This window comes from Panthera tigris, chromosome E3 (assembly GCF_018350195.1).
Source record: "Panthera tigris isolate Pti1 chromosome E3, P.tigris_Pti1_mat1.1, whole genome shotgun sequence".
NCBI lineage: Eukaryota > Metazoa > Chordata > Mammalia > Carnivora > Felidae > Panthera > Panthera tigris.
In genome coordinates, this window is record NC_056675.1 from 15,274,855 (window position 1) to 15,296,282 (window position 21,428).

A 21,428-nucleotide genomic window follows, 5' to 3' on the forward strand; every position below is an offset into this window, starting at 1 on the left:
AATGGAAGTCCCAGAAGGAGAGGAAAGGGAAAAAGGGGCAGAAAGAATATGTGAAAAAATAATGTAACAACTTCCCAAATTAAAGACATGAATTTACACATCCAACAAGCTCAATGAACTCAAGCAGAATACATTCAAAAAATCCACACCAAGACACAGCAGTTCATCAAACTGCTGAAAAACAAAGGATTCAAGGATCTTGAAGGAAGCAAGAGAAGACATTCATCACACATAAGGGATTCTCAGTAAGATTAACAGTCAATTTCTCAGCAGAAACAATCAAGGTCAGGACGCGGTGGGATGACATATTTAAAATGCTAAAAGGAAAAAAAATGTTAGCCAGGAATTCTCTATCTGGCAAAGCTATTCTTCAAAACCGAAGGAAATATTAAGACCTGTACTACAAGAAATGCTAAAGGCAGTCCCTGAAGCAGAAATGACAGGACACTAGACAGACATGCACCAAACAAAGAAATACAGAACAACATAAAGGTTATTACATAGGCAAATACAGAAGTCTGTATTACCGCACTTTTGGATTCTAATTCCTCTTTTTTTCCTATACAATTTAAAAGACAGATGTATATAACAATAATCACAAATGTATGTTAATGAGCACACAATGCATAAAGTTGTAATTTGTGACAACAACATAAAAGAACGGGAATGAAGCTCTGTATGAACAAAGTTTTTGAATACAGTTGAACCAAGGGTGGTCATAGTTCAAAATAAAGTCAATCCTCACTATTTGCTGATTCCATATTTGCAAAATCACCTACTTGCTAAACTTTATCTGTAACCCTAAAATCGATATTTGAGGCATATTTGTGGTCATTCGTGGCCACTCAGAGAGCAGCAAAAAATTTGAGTCGCATAGTACACACACTCCCAACTGAGGTCAAACAAGGCAATGTTCTCTTTGCCTTCTTGTTTAAGCTCTTGTACCGCAAACAGTGTTCTTTTGGCAGTCAACTTAATGCCCCATTTTCTGCACTTTGTGCTGTTTGTTAGTGATGCTACTATTTAAAATAGTCTCCAAGCACACTGCTAAAGTGCCGTGTAGTGTTCTTAGGTGTGATGTGCCTTGCAGGGAAAATACGTGTGTTAGGTAAGCTTCATTGAGGCGTGAATTACAGTGCTGTTGGCCGTAAGTTCAAGGTTAATGAATCAACAGTATATATAAAATAAGGCATCTTTAAACAGAAACACACATAAAACAAAGTTATGTGCTGATAAGATGGCAAATATGTTGTGCCAAGAGGAGTGCAAGAACCTAATCCTTTATTTCTCCTAAAAGTCACAGTTTAGTATTTGCTAATGCAGGATTCGTGCCAACTTTATAGAACTACCACAAATAAAGAAAATTAAATGTAGAGTGTTATAAGTTTAAGAGGTTAGTTTTAATCCCGAGGGGAATAACCAAGAAAATAACTAAAAAATGTACAGAAAGGGAAACATTATACACAACAAATTGTGTTATGTCAAATTGTACACAACAAAAAATCAAACACAAAAGAAGGCAGTAATAAAGTGTGCAGCCAAAAAGATTAAAAACTTATAAAAACAAAGAGCAAAAGTGAATGGATCACATTCTCCAATTAAAAGCCAGAGATTGGGGCGCCTGGGTGGCTCAGCTGGGTAAGCATCTGACTTCAGCTCAGATCATGATCTCGCAGTTCGTGAGTTTGAGCCCCCCATCATGCTCTATGCCAACAGCTCAGAGCCTGGAGCCTGCTCTGGATTCTGTGTCTCCCTCTCTCTCTCTCTCTGCCCCTCTCCCGCTCACACTCTGTCGTCTCTCTCTTAAAAATAAATAAACATTTAAAAAAAAAAAAAAAAGCCAGAGATTGGCAAAATGGATTTAAAAAAAAAAATCTAGGGGCGCCTGGGTGGTTCAGTCAGTTAAGCGTCTGACTCTTGGTTTCAGCTCAGGTCATGATCTATCAATTCGTGAGTTAGAGCCCTGCTTAGGGCTCTGCACTGATAGTGTGGAGCCTGATTGGGATTCATTCTCTCTCTCTCTCTCTCTCTCTCTCTCTCTCTCTCTCTCTCTCTCTGCCTTCCCTCACCAACCCTCTCACAATAAATAAATAAACTTTAAAAAAAAATCTAACAATATGCTGCCTACAAGAGATTCACTTTAGATCCAAAGACACAAATAGAAGTGAAAGGAGGAAAAAACATTTAATACAAATAGTAACCAAAAGAGAGCTGAGGCAGCTATACTAATATAACACAAAGTGGACTTTAAGTCAAAAACTGCTACAAAAGACAAAGAAGAACATTATATATTGATAAACGGGTTAATCCATCAAGAACATGTTAACAATTGTAACAAAATACATACTTAATAAAAGAACACCAAAATATATGAAGCAGAAATTTATAAGCTAAGGAGAAAATACAGCTCTAAATTAATAATTCTAAAATTCAAATCCACATTTTAAATAACGGACAGAACTAGGCAGAAGATCAATAAAGAAATAGTACATTTGAACAATATGATAAACCAAAAATACCTATGACATAAACAAAACAATATACCCCAAAACATCAGAATACACATTTTTTTCAAGTGTACATAGCACATTTTCTAAGTTGTACCATATGTTAGGCCAAAAAAATAGTGTCAATGAACTTTAAAAGACTGAAATCATAAGAAATATTTGCTTCAACCACAATGGCATAAAATCAGAAATGAAGAACAGAAAGGAAACTGAAATATTAATGTGTGGAAATTAAACATAACACTTTTAAACAACCAATGGATCAAAGAAGAAAACATAGGGATATTACAAAATACTTAAGAGATGAATGGAATGTAGCTAAAACAGTGCTCAGAGGGAAATGTATAGCTATAAACACCTACGTAAAAAAAAAAAAAAAAAAAAAAAAAAAATCAATTACCTAACTATATACCATAAAATACTAGAAAAAAGAAAAGCAAATGAAGTTCAAGGCAGCAAAAGGAAGGATATCATAAAGATCAGAATAGAAACAAAAACATTAGAGAAAAATCAGTGAGCCCAAAAACTGGTTCTTGCAAAGATCAACAACACTGACAAACCTTTACCTAGATTGAAAAAAAAAAGACTCAAATTAGTAAATTCGGAAATGAAAATTAACACCTCACTACCAACCTTACAGAAACAAAGAGGATTATGAAAAGACTATAAACAACTATATGCCAACAAATTAGATAAACTAGACAAAATGAACAAATTCTTAGAAATATACAAGTTCCCAAAACTGACTCATGTAGAAATGGAAAATTTAAACCAACTTATGACAAGTAAAGTAAGTGAATCAGTAAGTAAAACCTCCCTGCAAAGAAAAGCCCCAAAACAGGTTTTACTGGTGAATTCCTCTAAGGATTCAAAGAATCAACACCAATTCTTCCCAAACTTTTCCAAAAAATAAAAGAGGAGGGAACACTTCCTAACTCATTCTATGAGATTAGCATTATCCTGATAACAAAGCCAGAAAAAGCCATCCTAAAATAAATTTATTTCTCCCAAAGTGTCAGTTTGCAATTCTAAAAGTCCTTCACATGCATATAACTATAATTGACATTATGTTGTAGTTGAAAACAGCCAGGCCAGGTTCTTACTGCCCAAGAAAAAAGTTACAAAATAAGGGTATGCCAGAATGAGCTCTGTGATGCTGACAGGAGTTGAAGGTATCAGTACAGATTCATGGTTCCGTATTTTAATATACACAGACAGATATACACACATACATGTATTTTCTACTTCTATCTGCTGAGAAGGCCTGGAAGCACTAACACCTCAATAACAGTGAACATAGCAAGCATCCAAATTTTAGACTTTAAATATCATTCTTCAATAAGGGAAACTAAGGCTCCTTAGAGAAGTGGTTGATTCCAAGGCTGGTCAGGGAAAACACAAATTGAGCCTGAAACTTCTTCTGGAGTCATATAACACACAGTGTTTTAAATGAAAGAAAAGCCACAGAAGTCAACCCAACAGAACTCTTAATGGCCAAAGCTAGAAAAATATGAGTAGTAAATAATAATAGTATTGGATTATAACCAAAGGAATAAGTATCCTTGAGTCCAAACTAATATAATATAAATTTTAAAATGGGGGAGAAATAATGCTTCCTCACAGAAGAATTCCATTATATGTTAAAAAAAAAAAAAAAAAGGAAATAAAAAATAAACATTAGAACACCAAAGCAACAATTTGATGCAGGCAAAAATCCACAAACGAATGAAATATTTAGTGGGCAAATGCTTAAAGAGAAAGAGCATATTTGCATAGGCTCAAAGTATCTTATCAAAATATTTATTACTTACAAAGAAGAAATCAATTTTAAGGTGGAACATTACACTTGAAAGCCTGGCAAACACTACCTTAATTAAATGATAAAGGTTAACAACACCAGTATTAGGACATATTGATATCATATAGCCCTTAATAAGACCTGCTGGAAAGGTCACATTCCTTCTATGGTAGTCTTCCCCAAATCCATAATTTCACTTTAACCATGAGAAAACATTAGACAAAATATCTGACCAAAACTCTTCAAAGGTGTCGAAATCATGAAGAACAAGGAAAGAACTACGGCAGACTAGAGAAAACTAAAGAGACATAACAACTCAATGTGATGTGGGATCCCAAACTGAATCCTGAAAGACCATTAGTGGGAAAGCTGAAGAAACTCAAATAGTTTCCAGTTTCATTAATAGCATTGCATCAATATTAATTTCTTGGTTTTGATCATTGTTCCAGAGTTAAGTAAGGTCTTTCTTAACATTAGGGAACATTAGGCGAAAGATATACAGAAACCCCACGATCTTTGTAACTCTTTTGCAAATCTGTAATTAATTTTTTTAATGTTTATTTTTCAGAGAGCATGAGTGGAGAGGGGCAGAGAGAGACAGAGCACAGAGTCAGAAGCAGATTCCAGGCTCTGAGCTCAGCACAGAGCCCGACTCAGGGCTTCAACCCACGAACCGCAAGATCATGACCTGAACTGAATTTGGATGCTTAACCAACTGAGCCACCCAGGCACATCACACCGAGAATTATTTTTTAAAAAATTGTAATGTTTATTCATTTTTGAGGGAGAGAGAGACAGAGCACGAGTGGGTTAGGGGTAGAGAGAAAGGGAGACACAGAATCCAAAGCAGGCTCTAGGCTCTGAGCTATGAGCACAGAGTCTGATGTGGGGCTCAAACTCATGAATCTGAGCCGAAGTTGGATGCTTAACTAGCTAAAGCCACCCAAGTACCCCTAGAATTATTTTAAAACAAAAAGTTTATGCCTATAAGATTTTAATGATAGAACAAGAGTCATATATTAAAGACTAAAAAAGGATGTAAAACAAATTAGAGAATGGTTTCAACCACATTTTTAAAAAAGTGAGAAGACCCAGGAAAAAAAGAATGAAAGCAAATACTGGAAAGTGTTAACTATGATTTGTCTGGATTCTGGAATTGTAGATAGTTGTTTCTCTTTATACTTTTTGGTATTTTCCAAAAGTTTCTACAATAAACATGGATTACTTTTATGACCAATGATATAAAACCTTTTCTCAAGAGAAGAATTATAGGTCTTGTACCAATATGATAGATAAATCAAGAAATGGCATAGACTGGAAAGTATTAAATCTAAATCATTCTGGTTGCTAAAGAATGAAATATTGAGACTCCAGAATTAAGTATACAAATGGATATAGTGAGTTACAGGAAGATGAACTTTTCAGCCTAAGCCACTGGATAACTAATGGTGCCATTACCAAAATAGTATGAAGAGGTTAACAGTATAATAGATTCCACTGTGGACAAATGGGACTTAAAGTACTTGTGGATCATCTGAGACAATATATCCAACAGGCAACTGCAAACCAAGGATGAAAACTCAGAAAGGAGACGGGCTAGAGATAAAGAATAGAAAGGTGTCAAACTCCAGGTATTTAATGAAGCCACAGAGATGGTTTACTACCCCTCCCATTATAACATAGAGCAACAAAAGAAAGCCAAGGGTAGAATCAGAAAGATTCATCAGGTCAACAATAAGCCAAAGAGCTAAAAGGGGAAATTAAAAAGTAACTGTCAAAGGGCTGGGAGAAAACACTAGAAAAGACAGGTGTGTCTGAATCCAATAGAAGTAGAGAGCCTTGTTTTCTAGCAAGTTTTCCTGGAGTTCAATTTAGAGGAGAATTAAGTCACCTCTATTCGATTTGATAGTAAAGAAGTCACTAGCTATCGTAACAAAACGAACTGCAATGAAGACATCAGCCAGCAGAGAATTGAGGTGGTGAAAAGCAAACAGGTGTTAGCGAAAGAGAAAAATGGATTAGTAGCAAGCACAAAAGATTTCTGCAATTTAGACATTTTCTTTCACTTAAAATTTCCAACTTTAAAAGATTGAATTCTACATATGAGGGACTGTAGTTGGCTTAAAGACATTTGAATTCAACACCTTGAATTTCCAGCAAGATAAATAAAAGAGCTTCCTATAACAAAACACCTAACATGATACCTTAGCATTAAAGTAGTCTTAAAAAGAAAAAGACAATAAAATGTAGAAAAGCAAGGTAAACACAAATCACAAAACAAGAGAATTAAAGTAAATATTCGTTAATTTATTAATTTATCAATATTTATCAATACCAACAATCACAATAAGACCAACTAAACTCCAAACAGACTTCTAAAACTCCAGCAATTCCAGGGGCGCCTGAGTGGTTCAGTTAGGCATCGGATTTCAGCTCAGGTCACAGTCTCATGGCTCGTGGGTTCGAGCTCCATGTCGGGCTCTGTGCTGACAGCTCAGAGCCTGGAACTTACTTTGGATTCTGTGTCTCCCTCTCTCTCTGCCCCTCCCCTGCTCGTGCTGTCTCTCTCTCTTAAAAATAAATAAACATTAAAAACTTTAAAAAAAAATCCATCAATTCCATATACAAGTGAAAATATTGGTCTATAGGGGCACCTGGGTGGCTCAGTGGGTTAAGCATTCGACTTCAGCTCAGGTCATGATCTTGTGCTGACAGCTCAGGGCCTAGAGTCTGCTTCTGTGTTTCCGTCTCTCTCTGCCCCTCCTCTGATCGCACATGCGTGCACACTCGCTCTCTCTCTCAAAAAATAAATAAATATTGTAAAGAAAATATTGGTCTATAAAAGACTTATACACTAATGTTCACAGCAGCTTTATAATTGAGTCAAAACCTGGAAACAAATCAAATATTCAACTACAGATGAATGGAGAAACAAACTGTGGTATAACCATACAACAGACTGTGTGCTTCAGCAATAAAAGGAAAACAATTACTGATGTATGTAACAACATGAATGAATCCCAAAAACATGTGTGACAAAAGAAACCAGACACAAAATATTGTTAAAATGTCAATACTACCCAATGCAATCTACACATTCAATGCAATCCCAATCAAAATTGCACCAGCATTCTTCTCGAAGCTAGAACAAGCAATCCTAAATTTGTATAGAACCACAAAAGACCCCGAATTAGCCAAAGTAATAGTGAAGAAGAAGACCAAAGCGGGAGGCATCACAATCCCAGACTTTAGCCTCTACTACAAAGCTGTAATCATCAAGACAGCATGGCATTGGCACAAAAACAGACACATAGACCAATGGAGTAGAATAGAGACTCCAGAATTGGACCCACAAAAGTATGGCCAACTAATCTTTGACAAAGCAGGAAAGAATATCCAATGGAAAAAAGACAGTCTCTTTAACAAATGGTGCTGGGAGAACTGGACAGCAACATGCAGCAGAATGAAACTAGACCACTTACTTACACCATTCACAAAAATAAACTCAAAATGGATAAAGGAATTGAATGCGAGACAGGAAACCATCAAAACACTGGAGGAGAAAGCAGGGAAAAACCTCTCTGACCTCAGCCGCAGCAATTTCTTACTCGACACATCTCCAAAGGCAAGGGAATTAAAAGCAAAAATGAACTGTCGGGACCTCATCAAGATAAAAAGCTTCTGCACTGAAAAGGAACAATCAACAAAGCTAAAAGGCAACCGACGGAATGGGAAAAGATATTTGCAAATGACATATCAGACAAAGGGCTAGTATCCAAAATCTATAAAGAACTCACCAAACTCCACACCCAGAAAACAAATAATCCAGTGAAGATATGGGCAGAAGACATGAATAGACACTTCTCTAAAGAAGACATCCGGATGGCCAACAAGCACATGAAAAGATGCTCAACGTCCCTACTCATCAGGGAAATACAAATCAAAACCACACTCAGATATCACCTCACGCCAGTCAGAGTAGCCAAAATGAACAAATCAGGAGACTATAGATGCTGGCAAGGATGTGGAGAAACGGGAACCCTCCTGCATTCCTGGTGGGAATGCAAACTGGTGCAGCCACTCTGGAAAACAGTGTGGAGGTTCCTCAAAAATTAAAAATAGATCTACCCTATGATCCAGCAATAGCACTGCTAGGAATTTACCCAAGGGATACAGGAGTGCTGATGCATAGGGGCACTTGTACCCCAAGGTTTATAGCAGCACTTTCAATAATAGCCAAATTATGGAAAGAGCCTAAATGTCCATCAACTGATGAATGGATAAAGAAATTGTGGTTTATGTACACAATGGAATACTACGTGGCAATGAGAAAAAATGAAATATGGCCTTTTGTAGCAACGTGGATGGAACTGGAGAGTGTGATGCTAACTGAAATAAGTCATACAGAGAAAGAGAGATACCATATGTTTCACTCTTATGTGGATATCCTGAGAAACTTAACAGAAGACCACGGGGGAGGGGAAGGGAAAAGAAAAAGTTAGAGAGGGAGACAGCCAAACCATAAGAGACTCTTAAAAACTGAGAATAAACTGAGGGTTGGTGGGGGGTTAGAGGGAGGGGAGGGTGGGTGATGAGCATTGAGGAGGGCATCTGTTAGGATGAGCACTGGGTGTTGTATAGAAACCAATTTGACAATAAATTTCACATTAAAAAAATAAATAAAGTAAATGAATGTGTAAAAAAAAAAAGAAAGAAAGAAACCAGACACAAAAATGCATACTGAATGATTCCATTTTTAAGCAACTCTATAGAAAAAAGCAAACTAACACATATTGTCAGAAAGAAAATCAATTTGCCTGGTGCTAGGATAAGACGAGAGAAATTAACTGAGAGGCAGAGCACAAGGGAACCTCCAGGACTAACGTAAATGTCCTTCATCTTTTTTTTAATATGTATTTTTAGATGTTTATCTATTTATTTTTGAGAGACAGAGAGCATGTGTGCCTGCAAATGGGAGAGGGGCAGAGAGACAGGGGGACAGAGAATCCGGAGCAGGCTCCACGCTGCCAGCACAGAGCCCAACATGGGGCTTGAACTCACGAATCATGAGATCACGACCTGGGCCAAAGCCAAAAGTCCGACACTTAACTAACTGAGCCACCCAGGCGCCCAGAAAATATCCTTCATCTTGATTGTGGTCACAGTCACACAGATGTACACATATACCAAAACTCACTGAACTATATCTTTTAAACAAATGCATTTCAGGGAGACTGGGTGGTTTAGTCGGTTAAGTGACCAACTTCGGCTCAGGTCTTGATCTCACAGTTCATGGGTCCCAGTCCCGCATCGGGCTCTGTGCTGATGGCTCAGAGCCTGGAGCCTCCTTCAGATTCTGTCTCTCCCTCTCTCTCTCTGTCCCTCCCCAATTTGCACACACTCTCTCTCTCTCTCTCTCTCTCAAAAATAAATAAAACATTTTTTAAAAATTTTAAACAAATGCATTTCACTGTACGTAAACAAAGCTTCAATAAAGTGGATTTTTAAAAATTTATCCAGCCAAACACTTGTTTACAAGTAGCCCACCTAAAATATAAGCATGCACAATGATTGAAGTTACATGAAGGAACAAAAAAGAAAGACTGGGCAAGAATTAGTAATCAAAAGAAATTTAGTATAGTTATATTAATATCACAAAGCATAGACTTTAAAGCAAAAAGGCATTATTATGGATAAAGAGGATGACTAAATAATGATAAGACAAATAATCAGTTATATAAAATAAATTTCATTGCTGTTTTATTACCCAACAATTAAAAATACCCTCTTTTGGGGTGCCTGGGTGGCTCAGTCAGTTGAGCATCCAACTCTTGATTTCACCTCAGGTCATGATCTCACCATTCATGAGTTTCAGCGCCCCTGTCAGGCTCTACAACTGCTTGGGATTCTCTCTCTGCCCCTCCCCCACTCACACTCGCTCACTCTGTCTCAAAATCAATGAATAAACTTAAGAAAAAAGCACCCTGTTTTCACTAGTATATGATAAATTTATAAACACTAACCATTTCTACTAGACATATAGTACTTCTCAGTAAATTTTAAATAACTTGTATTAAAAATCACATACTATAATTTGGTTGAGTTTCTTTTTAAGTTTATTTTGAGAGACAGAGAAAAAGCATGTGTGTGCATGCACACATGTCAGTAGGGAGAGGGGCAGTGAGGCAAAGAGAATCCCAAGCAGGCTCCATGCTGTCAGCACAGAGCCCAATGCAGGGCTTGAACTCACAAACCTTGAGATCATGACCTAAGCCAAAATCAAGAGTCAGATGTTCAACAAAATGAGCCACCCGGGCGCCTCCAGTTTGGTTGAAATTTAAAAACAAAAATATTATCTCCCAAATCTAACTTATGTGTAATTTTTCTAAATATGTCTTTGGAGGCCATAATATAAATTAGAAAATATTTACAACTGAATAATAAAATTAAGTAATCAAGTCACAGGATACAAAATTAATACCCAGAAATTGGTTGTTTCTACATACTAGTAACACAGTAGCAGAAAGAGAGATTAAGAAAACAATCCCATTTACAATGGTACCAAAAAGAATAAAATACGCAGGAATAAACTTAACCAAGGAGGTGAAAGACCTGTACTCTGAAAACCATAAAACACTTATGAAAGAAATTGAAGATGACACAAACAAATGGAAAGGCATCCCATGCTCATGGATTAGAAGCACTAATATTGTCAGAATGTCCATACTATCCAAAGCTATCTATAGATTCAATATAATACCAACAGCATTTTTCACAGAACTAGAACAAATAATTATAAAATTTATATGGAACTATAAAATTTATATGGAATCTATATGGAACCACAAAAGACCCAAATACCCAAAATAATCTTGAGAGAAAAGAAAAAAGCTAGAGGTATCACAATTCCAGATTTCAAGATGTACTACAAAGCTGCAGTAATCAAAACAGTACAGACACGAAAATAGACACATAGCTCAATGGAACATGATAGAGAGTCCAGAAACAAACCCAGGCTTCAATGGTCAGTTAATCTATGACAAAGGAGGAAAGAACATACAACGAGAAAAGGACAGTGTCCTCAATAAATGGTGCTGGGAAAACTGGACAGCCACACGCAAAAGAATGAATCTGGATCACTTTCTATTTTTTTTTTAATTTTTTTAACATTTTATTTCTTTTTGAGACAGGGAGAGACAGAGCATGAACAGGGGAGGGTCAGAGAGAGGGAGACACAGAATCTGAAACAGGCTCCAGGCTCTGAGCTGGCAGCACAGAGCCCGACGCGGGGCTTGAACTCACAGACCGTGAGATCATGATCTGAGCTGAAGTCGGCCGCTTAACCGACTGAGCCACCCAGGTGCCCTGGATCACTTTCTAACACCATAAACAAAAAGAAACTCAAAATGAATTAAAAACCTAAATGTGAGACCTGAAACCATAAAAAATTCCTAGAAGACAGCATAGGCAGTAATTTCTTTGACATCAGCCATAGCAACATTTTTCTAGATATGTCTCCTCAAGTGAGGTTAACAAAAGCAAAATTAAACTACTGGGACTACAGCAAAAAAAAAAAAAAGAAAAGAAAAAAAAAAAAAAAAGCTTCTGCACAGCAAAGGAAACAATCAACAAAACTAAAAGGCAACTACTAAATGGGAGAAGATGTTTGTAAATATCTTCTGATAAGGGGTTAGTATCCAAAACATATAAAGAACGTGTACAACTCAACACCAAAAAGCAAATAATCTGATTTAAAATGGGCACAGGGCCTGAATAGGCAGTTTTTAAAAGAAGACATCCAGATGGCCAACAGACACATAAAAAAATGCTCAACATCACCAATCATCAAGGAAATGCAAATCAACATCACAATGAGATATCACCTCCTACCTGTCAGACTAGCTAGAGTAAAAAAGACAGGAAATAAGAAGCATTTGTGAGGGTGTGGAGAAAAAGGAACTCTGGTGCACAGTTGTTGGGAATGTAAATTGCTACAGCCACTGGGGAAAACAGTGTGGAGATTCTTTAAAAAATTATCAATAAAATTACCATATGATTCAGTAATTCCACTACTGAGTATTTGCCCAAAGGAAATGAGAAGATACATTCACCCCAGTTTATTGCAGCATTATTTACATCAGCCACAATATGGAAGCAGCCCAAGTGTCCATCAACAGACGCTTGGATAAAGAAGATGTGGTGTATACGTACAGTGGAATATTACTCAACCACCCAAAAGAATGCGGTGCTGCTATGTGCTACAACTTGGACGGACCTCCAGGGTATTATGCTACGTGAAATAAGGCAGACAGAGACAGACAAAGGCCATATATGATTTCATTTATCTGTAGCATCTAAAAACAAAACAAATGAATAAACAAAGATACAAACAAAAAGAATCAGAGCTATAAATATAGAGAATGAACTGACTCAGGTTGTCAGAGAGGAGAGGAATAAGGGATGGGCAAAACGGGTGAAGGAGAGTGATAGATACCGGCTTCCACTTACGGAATGAATAAATCTCAAAAATAAAAGGTGCAGACAAGGAAATAACATTCAAGGGCATTGTAACAATGCCATATGGTGACAGACGAGAGTTATGCTTGTAAGCACAGCATAAGGTATAAACTTGCTGAATCACTGTATCGCACACCTGAATCTACCGTGTGTGTCAACTATATTCAAATTAAAAAAATAATTGAAAAATAATTAACTAATCAAAATCTATGGAACATAGCTGAAGAAGTACTTAGATGAATATTCCTGATTAAGGATTTATAGAAGACTGAATATTAATGAGCTAACAGTCTAATTTAAGTTAGAAAAAGAACAGGGGAGTAAAACAAAAAAAAATTGACTATTGAACAAGATAACAAAGCTATGATGCAGAGGATTCACAAAGCTAAAATCTATGTCTTCACAAAGACAAAAACTTGGCAAAACCCTGACAAAACTGGTTGAGGAAAAACAAATGCGTAAATATATAATATTAGAAAAGGAAATGGGGATTACTTCTAAAACCAGCAGAGCTTTAGGTAAATTTGAATGAAAGGCTGAACAGAAACTGATTATTACAGATGGTTACGGATTCGGTCACCACAGCCATTCATTTTTACTTACCGCCAGCAGAAGACACATTTATTTGCACATGCCAAGCTTGGGGTAGTTTCCATGCAACGATGGCTTTCGATACCATAGAATGTATGTTTGTAGCAACCTCCTCTCCCTCGGAGCATCGACTGCAAAAGTAAAAAACAAATGATAATTTGAATAAAACCCTCAAGGCAAAGAAAACACCAAGGCATCATTTTTAAGAAAAAAAGGTGCATTTCATAACCATAAATGCCCCTACGGTATCCGCATGATGCAGAAAATTAACATTATAGTGTTTTGATGGTGCTTTAAATTTTCTAAAACCCAATGAAATAAACCTATGATCCATTAACTCTGAAAGCCCTATAGAGAAGATGGCACTGATGCTTTCATTTTCAAATCCATTCAACCGCCTCAGATAGTATTAGTACAATAATATGTAATACCAAGGGATAGATAAGACAGGCTCCTAGAGGGGAGTAGCACTCCTAAGAAAGAGTATCTCTGCTTTGAGAAAGGGAGAGTGAGTAAGAGGATGCGTCCTAGAGCATATTCTATGTCAACTGAATGGTGGAACTTGAACATACTGAAACTGCTGAGGGGACAAGTGGCATGTGTGTTAAGAGACAGATTTTCCCCCAAAAAGGACACAATTTAATATGTGAGTGGTAAAACTGCGGTGAGTCTAGTAAGAATAAATAATTTGAAGAAATACTGTAAGATAAACTTAGAGTTGGAATCACAAGATATTATCAAGCTTTTTCAGATGTCATCAGAAAAATCCATCTAGAAACTCTGCAAGATAGGCCTGATTTTGGTAAAAGTGAAACCTGGGAGGAGGCTACGCAAAAAAGATCATGGTGAGTTGGCTCATATTATTGGAGGAAAGGGGAAGAGTGCTAAGGAGGTACAATCAAAGGTATTCTCCGTTAGAGAGGCAAAACAAAGTCATCCAGGCAAAATGAAGTCATCCAAGATAATGGAGATGTTGCCTCATCTCAACTGTGACCGAAATATGATGGAATTAACAACAGGAAAAATGAGGAGACACAAGGAGCCCGTATGTGTGCGTGTGCATGTGTGTATGTGTGTGTATACGCTATACATCAGCGTGCTCTAACGTTATAATGCTATCCACAATGAAAGAAAGTTATTAAAAAAATCCACCAGCTTGATTATTATGTTGGTTAATCACAAAGTCTTTTATTTTATTTTTTCCTGATAGAAAAGCGTACTCCAGTCCATCACGTTTGGTACTTGGATTAGGAAAACTAAGGAGCGAAGGAAAAATATTGTTCAAGATAACTACGAATTCTCTTCCAAGTTGCCAATAAAATATCCAGAAGGCAAACAAAACATTCAGATCTTGCAAACAGCACTGAAAACTAAAAATAAAAGCCCACTAAATGCCAAAATCACAGCATAATTACCACTAAATATCAGGCCAATGGGAAAACAAGGTTGAAGACCTGCACATTTCATTATTTACTGAAAGGTTAATATACCTGAAGCATGCCGTGTGTTGAATGTACAATAATGAACAAGACAGAGCCCCAACCATGATCTAGTTTGAGGAGGAAATGGCAAGTAAACAGGCAAAACGTGCAATACTATTATGCTAGGGTGGTTGAATCAATCAAGATTCTTTTGCAAGCAACAGAAACGGACTCTGGCTAAAGAAAAGGGATTTGTTCAAAGGACCCCACAGATCACAGAATCTTTAGAAAGGCGGGAACGAAGGACGGCTGGCCACAGGACCACCCCTTAATCCCTCAGAAGCCATCTACTGTAGACGCCACCGCTCTGTGGCTACCATCACCACGACCACCCCTGAAATGGAGATGCCTCTGCCACGAGCTCAAGAATGAACCCTCCGTGTCCCAGCCCTTCTGTCTCTCACTCCACACTCAAAGTCTTGGGCAAAGAGAATGACCGGCCTTGATGATACTGTTATACCCCCGCTGCCAGCACATGGTACCAGCAAACAGTATGTCTCCTCCTTAACTTCTGAAGCAGGCAATGGGCCCCTGCCCTAAACAAAGCTAATTCAAAAGGGAATTCCCCAAACATGAAAAGACCCAGATGCCGGGCAGGGCAAGCAGAGAAAAGACAAATGTCCAGTAAGGTATTACGAGAGCCTGAGAGACGGATGACTGACCCAGCCAGCCTCACCGGACAAGTGACAACTTCCCAGAGGTGTGATGTCCAAACAGCACTGAAGTACTGATGAAAGAATAAAAGGATAAGAGAGACAGAGTCATGTGAGAAGAGGGATGACACGTTTCTCTTTTAAAAACGCTTTTTTTCTGGGGCACCTGGGTGGCTCAGTTAGTTGAGCATCCGACTCGGGGTTTGGGCTCAGGTCATGATCTCCCAACTGAGTTCAAGCCCCGCATTGATTCTCTCTCTCCCTCTCTCTCTCTCTGCCCTCCACCACTCACGCTGTCTCTCTGAAAATAAATAAACTTAAAATTTTAACACTGTTTTTTTTTTCTAAAAGTTGTATAGTTTTACTTTATTTACTGTAGTTCATGACCCACGTTCAGTTAATTTTTATGTAAGATGTGAAGTTTAAAAGCAACGTGTGTATGTGTGCAGGTACTTCGGGTGTGTGCATTTTGGTGGTGGTTTTCTGCCTGTGGATGTCTAATTATCCCAACATTTGTTGAAAAGGTTATCCTTCCTCCAAGGAATTGCTTTTGCACCTTTGTAAAAAGTCGTTTAGGCATGTTTGTGGGTTTCTTTCTGGGATCTCTAACCTGTTCTGTCGATCTGCGGGTCTGATACGATAAGCTATAATATCAGGATGTAGGATTCCTCCCATTTTCTTCTTCTTCCTCAACACTGTTTAGGCTCTTCTATTTCTACAAAAACCTTACTGGGATTTTAATAGGAATTACATTAAACCTATAGATCAATTTGGGGAAAACTGACATTTTGCTGTACTGAGTCCTCTAATGAAACAACATTTATTTAGATTTACATTTAGATTTTTATTTACATTTACACTTAGATTTTCATTGATTTCTGATTTGATATCTTGCCTCATTTCTAATGTAAGCATTTACTGCTGTAAATTTCCCTATGAGCACTGCTTGAGCTACAACCCACGTAGTTTGTTTTGTTTTTATTACCATTTAGCTGTATGTTTTGGGTTTTTTTTCCTTTTCTTTTGAGACTTCTTTGACCCAGGGCTTATTTAGAAATGTATTGCTTAAACTCAAAAAACAACAGAGGTTAGAGAGGATGCAGAGAAAGGGGAACACTTTTACACTGTTGGTGGGAATGCAAACTGGCACAGCCACTCTGGAAAACAGTATGAAGGTTCCCCAAAATATTAATAGGCAATCTCTATCAAAATAACACCAGCGTTCTTCACAGAGCTAGAACAAACAATCCTCAAATTTGTATGGAACCAGAAAAGACTCCAAATACCAAAAGGAATCCTGAAAAAGAAAACCAAAGCTGGACGCATCACAATCCCAGACTTCAAGCTGTATTACAAAGCTGTAATCAAGAGAGTATGGTACTGGCACAAAAACAGACACTCAGATCAATGGAACAGAATAGAGAACTCAGAAATGGACCCACAAACACATGGCCAACTAATCTTTGACAAAGCGGGAAAGAATATCTAATGGGATAAAGACAGTCTCCTCAGCAAATAGTGCTGGGAAAACTGGACAGCAAAGTGCAGAAAAATGAACCTGGACCACTTTCTTACACCATACACAAAAATAAACTCAAAATAAGATGGGAAGCCATCAAAATCCTCGAGGAGAAAGCAGGCAAAAACCACTTTGACCTCAGCCACAGCAACTTCTTACTCAACACGTCTCTGGAGGCAAGGGAAACAAAAGCAAAAATGAACTATTTGGGACCTCATCAAAATAAAAACCTTCTGCACACCAAAGGAAACAATCAGCAAAACTAAAAGGCAACCAACAGAATGGGAGAAGATATTTGCAAATGACATATCAGATAAAGGTTTAGTATCCAAAATCTATAGAGAACTTATAAAACTCAACACCCAAAAATCAAATAATCCAGTGAAGAAATGGGCAAAACACATGAATAGACACTTCTCCAAAGAAGACATCCAGATGGCCAACTGACACATGAAAAAACGCTCCACATCGCTCATCATCAGGGAAATACAAATCAAAACCACAGTGAGATGCAACCTCACACCTGTCAGCATGGCTAACATTAACAACTCAGGCAACAACAGATGTTGGCAAGGATGCGGAGAAAGAGGATCTCTCTTGCATTGCTGGTGGGAATGCAAGCTGGTGCAGGCACTCTAGAAAACAGTATGGAGGTTCCTTAAAAAATTAAAAATAGAACTACGACCCAGCAATTGCACTACTGGGTATCTATTGAAGGGATACAGGTGTGCTGTTTCGAAGGGGCACATGCACCCCAATGTTTATAGCAGCGCTATCGACAATAGCCAAAGTATGGAAAGAGCCCAAACATCCATCAACGAGTGAATGGATAAAGAAGATGTGGTATATTGGGGCGCCTGGGTGGCGCAGTCGGTTAAGCGTCCGACTTCAGCCAGGTCACGATCTCGCGGTCCGTGAGTTCGAGCCCCGCGTCAGGCTCTGGCCTAATGGCTCGGAGCCTGGAGCCTGTTTCCGATTCTGTGTCTCCCTCTCTCTCTGCCCCTCCCCCGTTCATGCTCTGTCTCTCTCTGTCCCAAAAATAAATAAAAAACGTTGAAAAAAAATTAAAAAAAAAAAAAGATGTGGTATAGATATACAATGGAGTATTACTCGGAAATCAAAAAGAATGAAATCTTGCCATTTGCAACTACTTGGATAGAACTAGAGGGTGTTAAAAAACTAGTCAGAGAAAGATAAATATCATATGACTTCACTCATATGAGGAATCTAAGATACTAAATAGATGAACATAAGGGAAAGGAAGCAAAAATAATATAAAAACAGGGTGGCAGACAAAACATATGAGACTCTTAAATATAGAGATCAAACAGAGGGTTGCTGGAGGGGTTGTCGGGGGGGATGGGCTAAATGGGTAAGCAGCATTAAGGAATCTACCCCTGGAATCATTGTTGCACTATATAGGCTAACTTGGATGTAAATTTAAAAAATAAATTAATTTTAAAAAATAATAGAACTACCTACAACCCAGCAATTGCATTACTAGGTATTTACCCAAAGGATACAAAAAAGCTGATTCGAAGGGGCACATGCATCCCAATGTTTATAGCAGCATTATCAACAACCAAATTATGGAAAGAGCCCAAATGTCCACCAACTGATGAATGGATAAAGAAGATGTGGTGTATATACACAATGTAATATTACAGAAATCTTGCCATTTAGAACAACATGGATGGAACTAGAGTGTATTATCCTAAACAAAGTAAGTCAGAGAAAGACAAATATTGTATGATTTCACTCATATGTCGAATTTAAGAAACAAAACAGATGAACACAGTGGAAGGGAGGAAAAATAAGATAAAAACAGAGAGGGAGACAAACCATAAGGGACTCTTAAATACAGAGAACTGAGAATTGCTGGAGAGGAGGTGGGTAGAGGGAATGGGTTAAATGGGTCATTGCTATTAAGGAGGACACTTGTTGGGATGAGCAGTGGGTATTATATGTAAATGATGAATCACTAAATTCTACTCCTGAAACCAATATTATTAGAAAGAAAGAAAGAAAGAAAGAAAGAAAGAAAGAAAGAAAGAAAGAAAGAAAGAAAGAAAGAAAGAAAGAAAGAAAAAGAAAAAAGAGAAGGAAGGAAGGAAGGAAGGAAGGAAGGAAGGAAGGAAGGAAGGAAGGAAGGAAGGGAGTTAGTTTAATTTCTATATAGTTAGAGATTTACCTTTCGATTCTATTAACTTCTAGCTTGCCCATTATGGTCAGGGAACAACTATATGATTTCAATTGTTGTAAACTCGCTGAGATATGGCCTAGAACATGGTCTGTCCCGGTCAATGTTCCAAAGGCACTTGAAAAAACATGTATTCTGCTGTTGCTGCATGGTATATTCTTTATCTGTCAATTAGATCCTATTAATCAACTATGTTGCTCAGATTTTCTAGAACCTTGTGATTTTTAGTCAAGTAGTTCCAGCAGAGGTTGAGAGGGGGTTTCAGAGCCCCCAACAAGAACTGTGAAGTTTTATTTTTATAAATTTCTCCATTCAACTAGGTCAGTTTTGAGCCTCCAATGTTTGGTATATACTCACTTAGTATGGATTATCATTTAATCATTATGAAATGTCATTCTCTGTCTCTAGAGAAAGTGTCTTTGCTCTGAGGTCAACTTAATCTGATATTTACACAGGCAAACCTGCTTTTTGGATTACTGTCAGCATGGTATATGGCTTTCTATCATTTTACTCAACCCACCCATGTCACTAAATTTGAAGGGAGCTTCTCACAGACATCATATCTTGGAGTCCTGTTTTTTTTTACAGGACTATTTTGCCAATAGCTATCACTTGATTGGTACACTTAGAATTGTATTTGAAGCAATTACTGATACACTAGCCCTTAAGTTTGCTATTTTATTATGCTTCCTGCTTGTTTCCTCTCATTCTCATACCTGTTACTCTTTCTTGATTTCCTGCAGGATACTTAAACGTGTTTTGGGATTACATCTTAATTTATCTTGTTTTTTGGTGTATCCTTTTGTAAATATTTGTAGTTGTTTGTAGCTCTTTGTATAGTGTTTGCAGTGGTTATTCTGAGTGTTACATACATATACGTGACACGTATATACTGTATGTGTGGTATATTTACACATATACATGACTTATTATAGTCTGCTGGTATTAACATTTTATACCTCAAGTGAAGTAAGGAAGGAAACATCACTTCCATTCAAGTCCCTTTAACTTTCCCTTTTTTATTTTTTTTAATTTTCTTAATGTTTATTTATTTTTGAGAGAGAGAGACAGAGTGCGAGCAGGGGTGGGTCAGAGAGAGAAGGAGACACAGAATCCGAAGCAGGCTCCGGGCTCTGAGCTGTCAGCAGAGCTGACATGAACTGAGAATCATGACTTGAGCTGAAGTCAGAGGCTTAACTGACTGAGCCACCCAGGCACCCCTAACTTTCCCTCTTTTAAATTAAATGTTTTTGCCCTGAGTATTACATGGTATCTTAATTTTTGTTTCAATCATCAAATACAATTTATAAGAATCATGAGAAAAATTATCATCTGCTGCATGGACCCATATTTCTGATCTTCCCATCATTCTTTCTGACTTCCTGCTGCTCTAATAATCTTTCTTCTATCATTTCAGTAGATTAGAAGAACTTCGTTTAGTCAGTTTTTAAGGGCAGATCAGCCAACAACAAATTCTTTGTTCTCTTGCATGCATGTCTGTACTTAATCTTCATTCTGGAAGGACAGCGTGGCCAGATACAGAATTAATGGTCGCCAGCTCTTTTCTTACAACATTTGAAAACCGTACCGCCTCCCTCTGGCCTCCATGAATTCAGATGAGAAATCTGGTGTCAAATTAACATTACTACATCATTTATCTCTAGCATGTCACGATTTTTTCTTTTTTACTTTTCAGATCCATTAATTCTAAGAGGTCTTGGTGTGGATTCCTTTCGTTTTATCCCACTTGGGGTTTGCGCTCTTTGTTGTTCAGAGGGGGTAAATTCTATTGACCTATCTGTTTACAGATCATTCTGTTGATCTGGTGAGGCCACTGATGCCATCTATCCTCTGTCATCTCCACTCTACTACTGAGCCCATTTGGTTTTTTATTTGTTACTGTGTTTTTCAATTTTAAAATTCCCCCTTGGTTCTTTTTATAATTTCCATTTCTTTGCTGGGATTTTTTATTTTTCATTTGTTTCCAGAGAATTTGTAACTGACTGCTGAAGCATCTGTATGACAGCTGCTTTAAAATCCTTGTCAGATTATTCCATCATCTGATTCATCTGGTGTTGGTATCAGTTCATTATCTTTTCTCGTTCAAGTTGTGATTTTCTTGGTTCTTGGTATGACAGGTGATTTTTATTGCATTCTAGACA

General features: G+C 37.5%; 1 protein-coding gene across 5 annotated transcripts in view; it reads right to left on the reverse strand.

Moving 5' to 3' along the window:
* The window catches only part of LOC102960991 (S-adenosyl-L-methionine-dependent tRNA 4-demethylwyosine synthase TYW1), a 212,100-nt gene that overhangs the window by 124,107 nt on the left and 66,565 nt on the right, over positions 1 to 21,428 (reverse strand). For all 5 annotated transcript variants that reach the window (XR_006212294.1, XR_006212293.1, XR_006212292.1 and 2 more), the window contains one exon: positions 13,426 to 13,544. Coding sequence is in view for 2 of the 5 variants with exons in the window: in XM_042971084.1 (XP_042827018.1) it covers positions 13,426 to 13,544 (119 nt within the window). In the remaining 3 variants the exon portion in view is untranslated. The remainder of the gene's footprint in view (positions 1 to 13,425; positions 13,545 to 21,428) is intronic.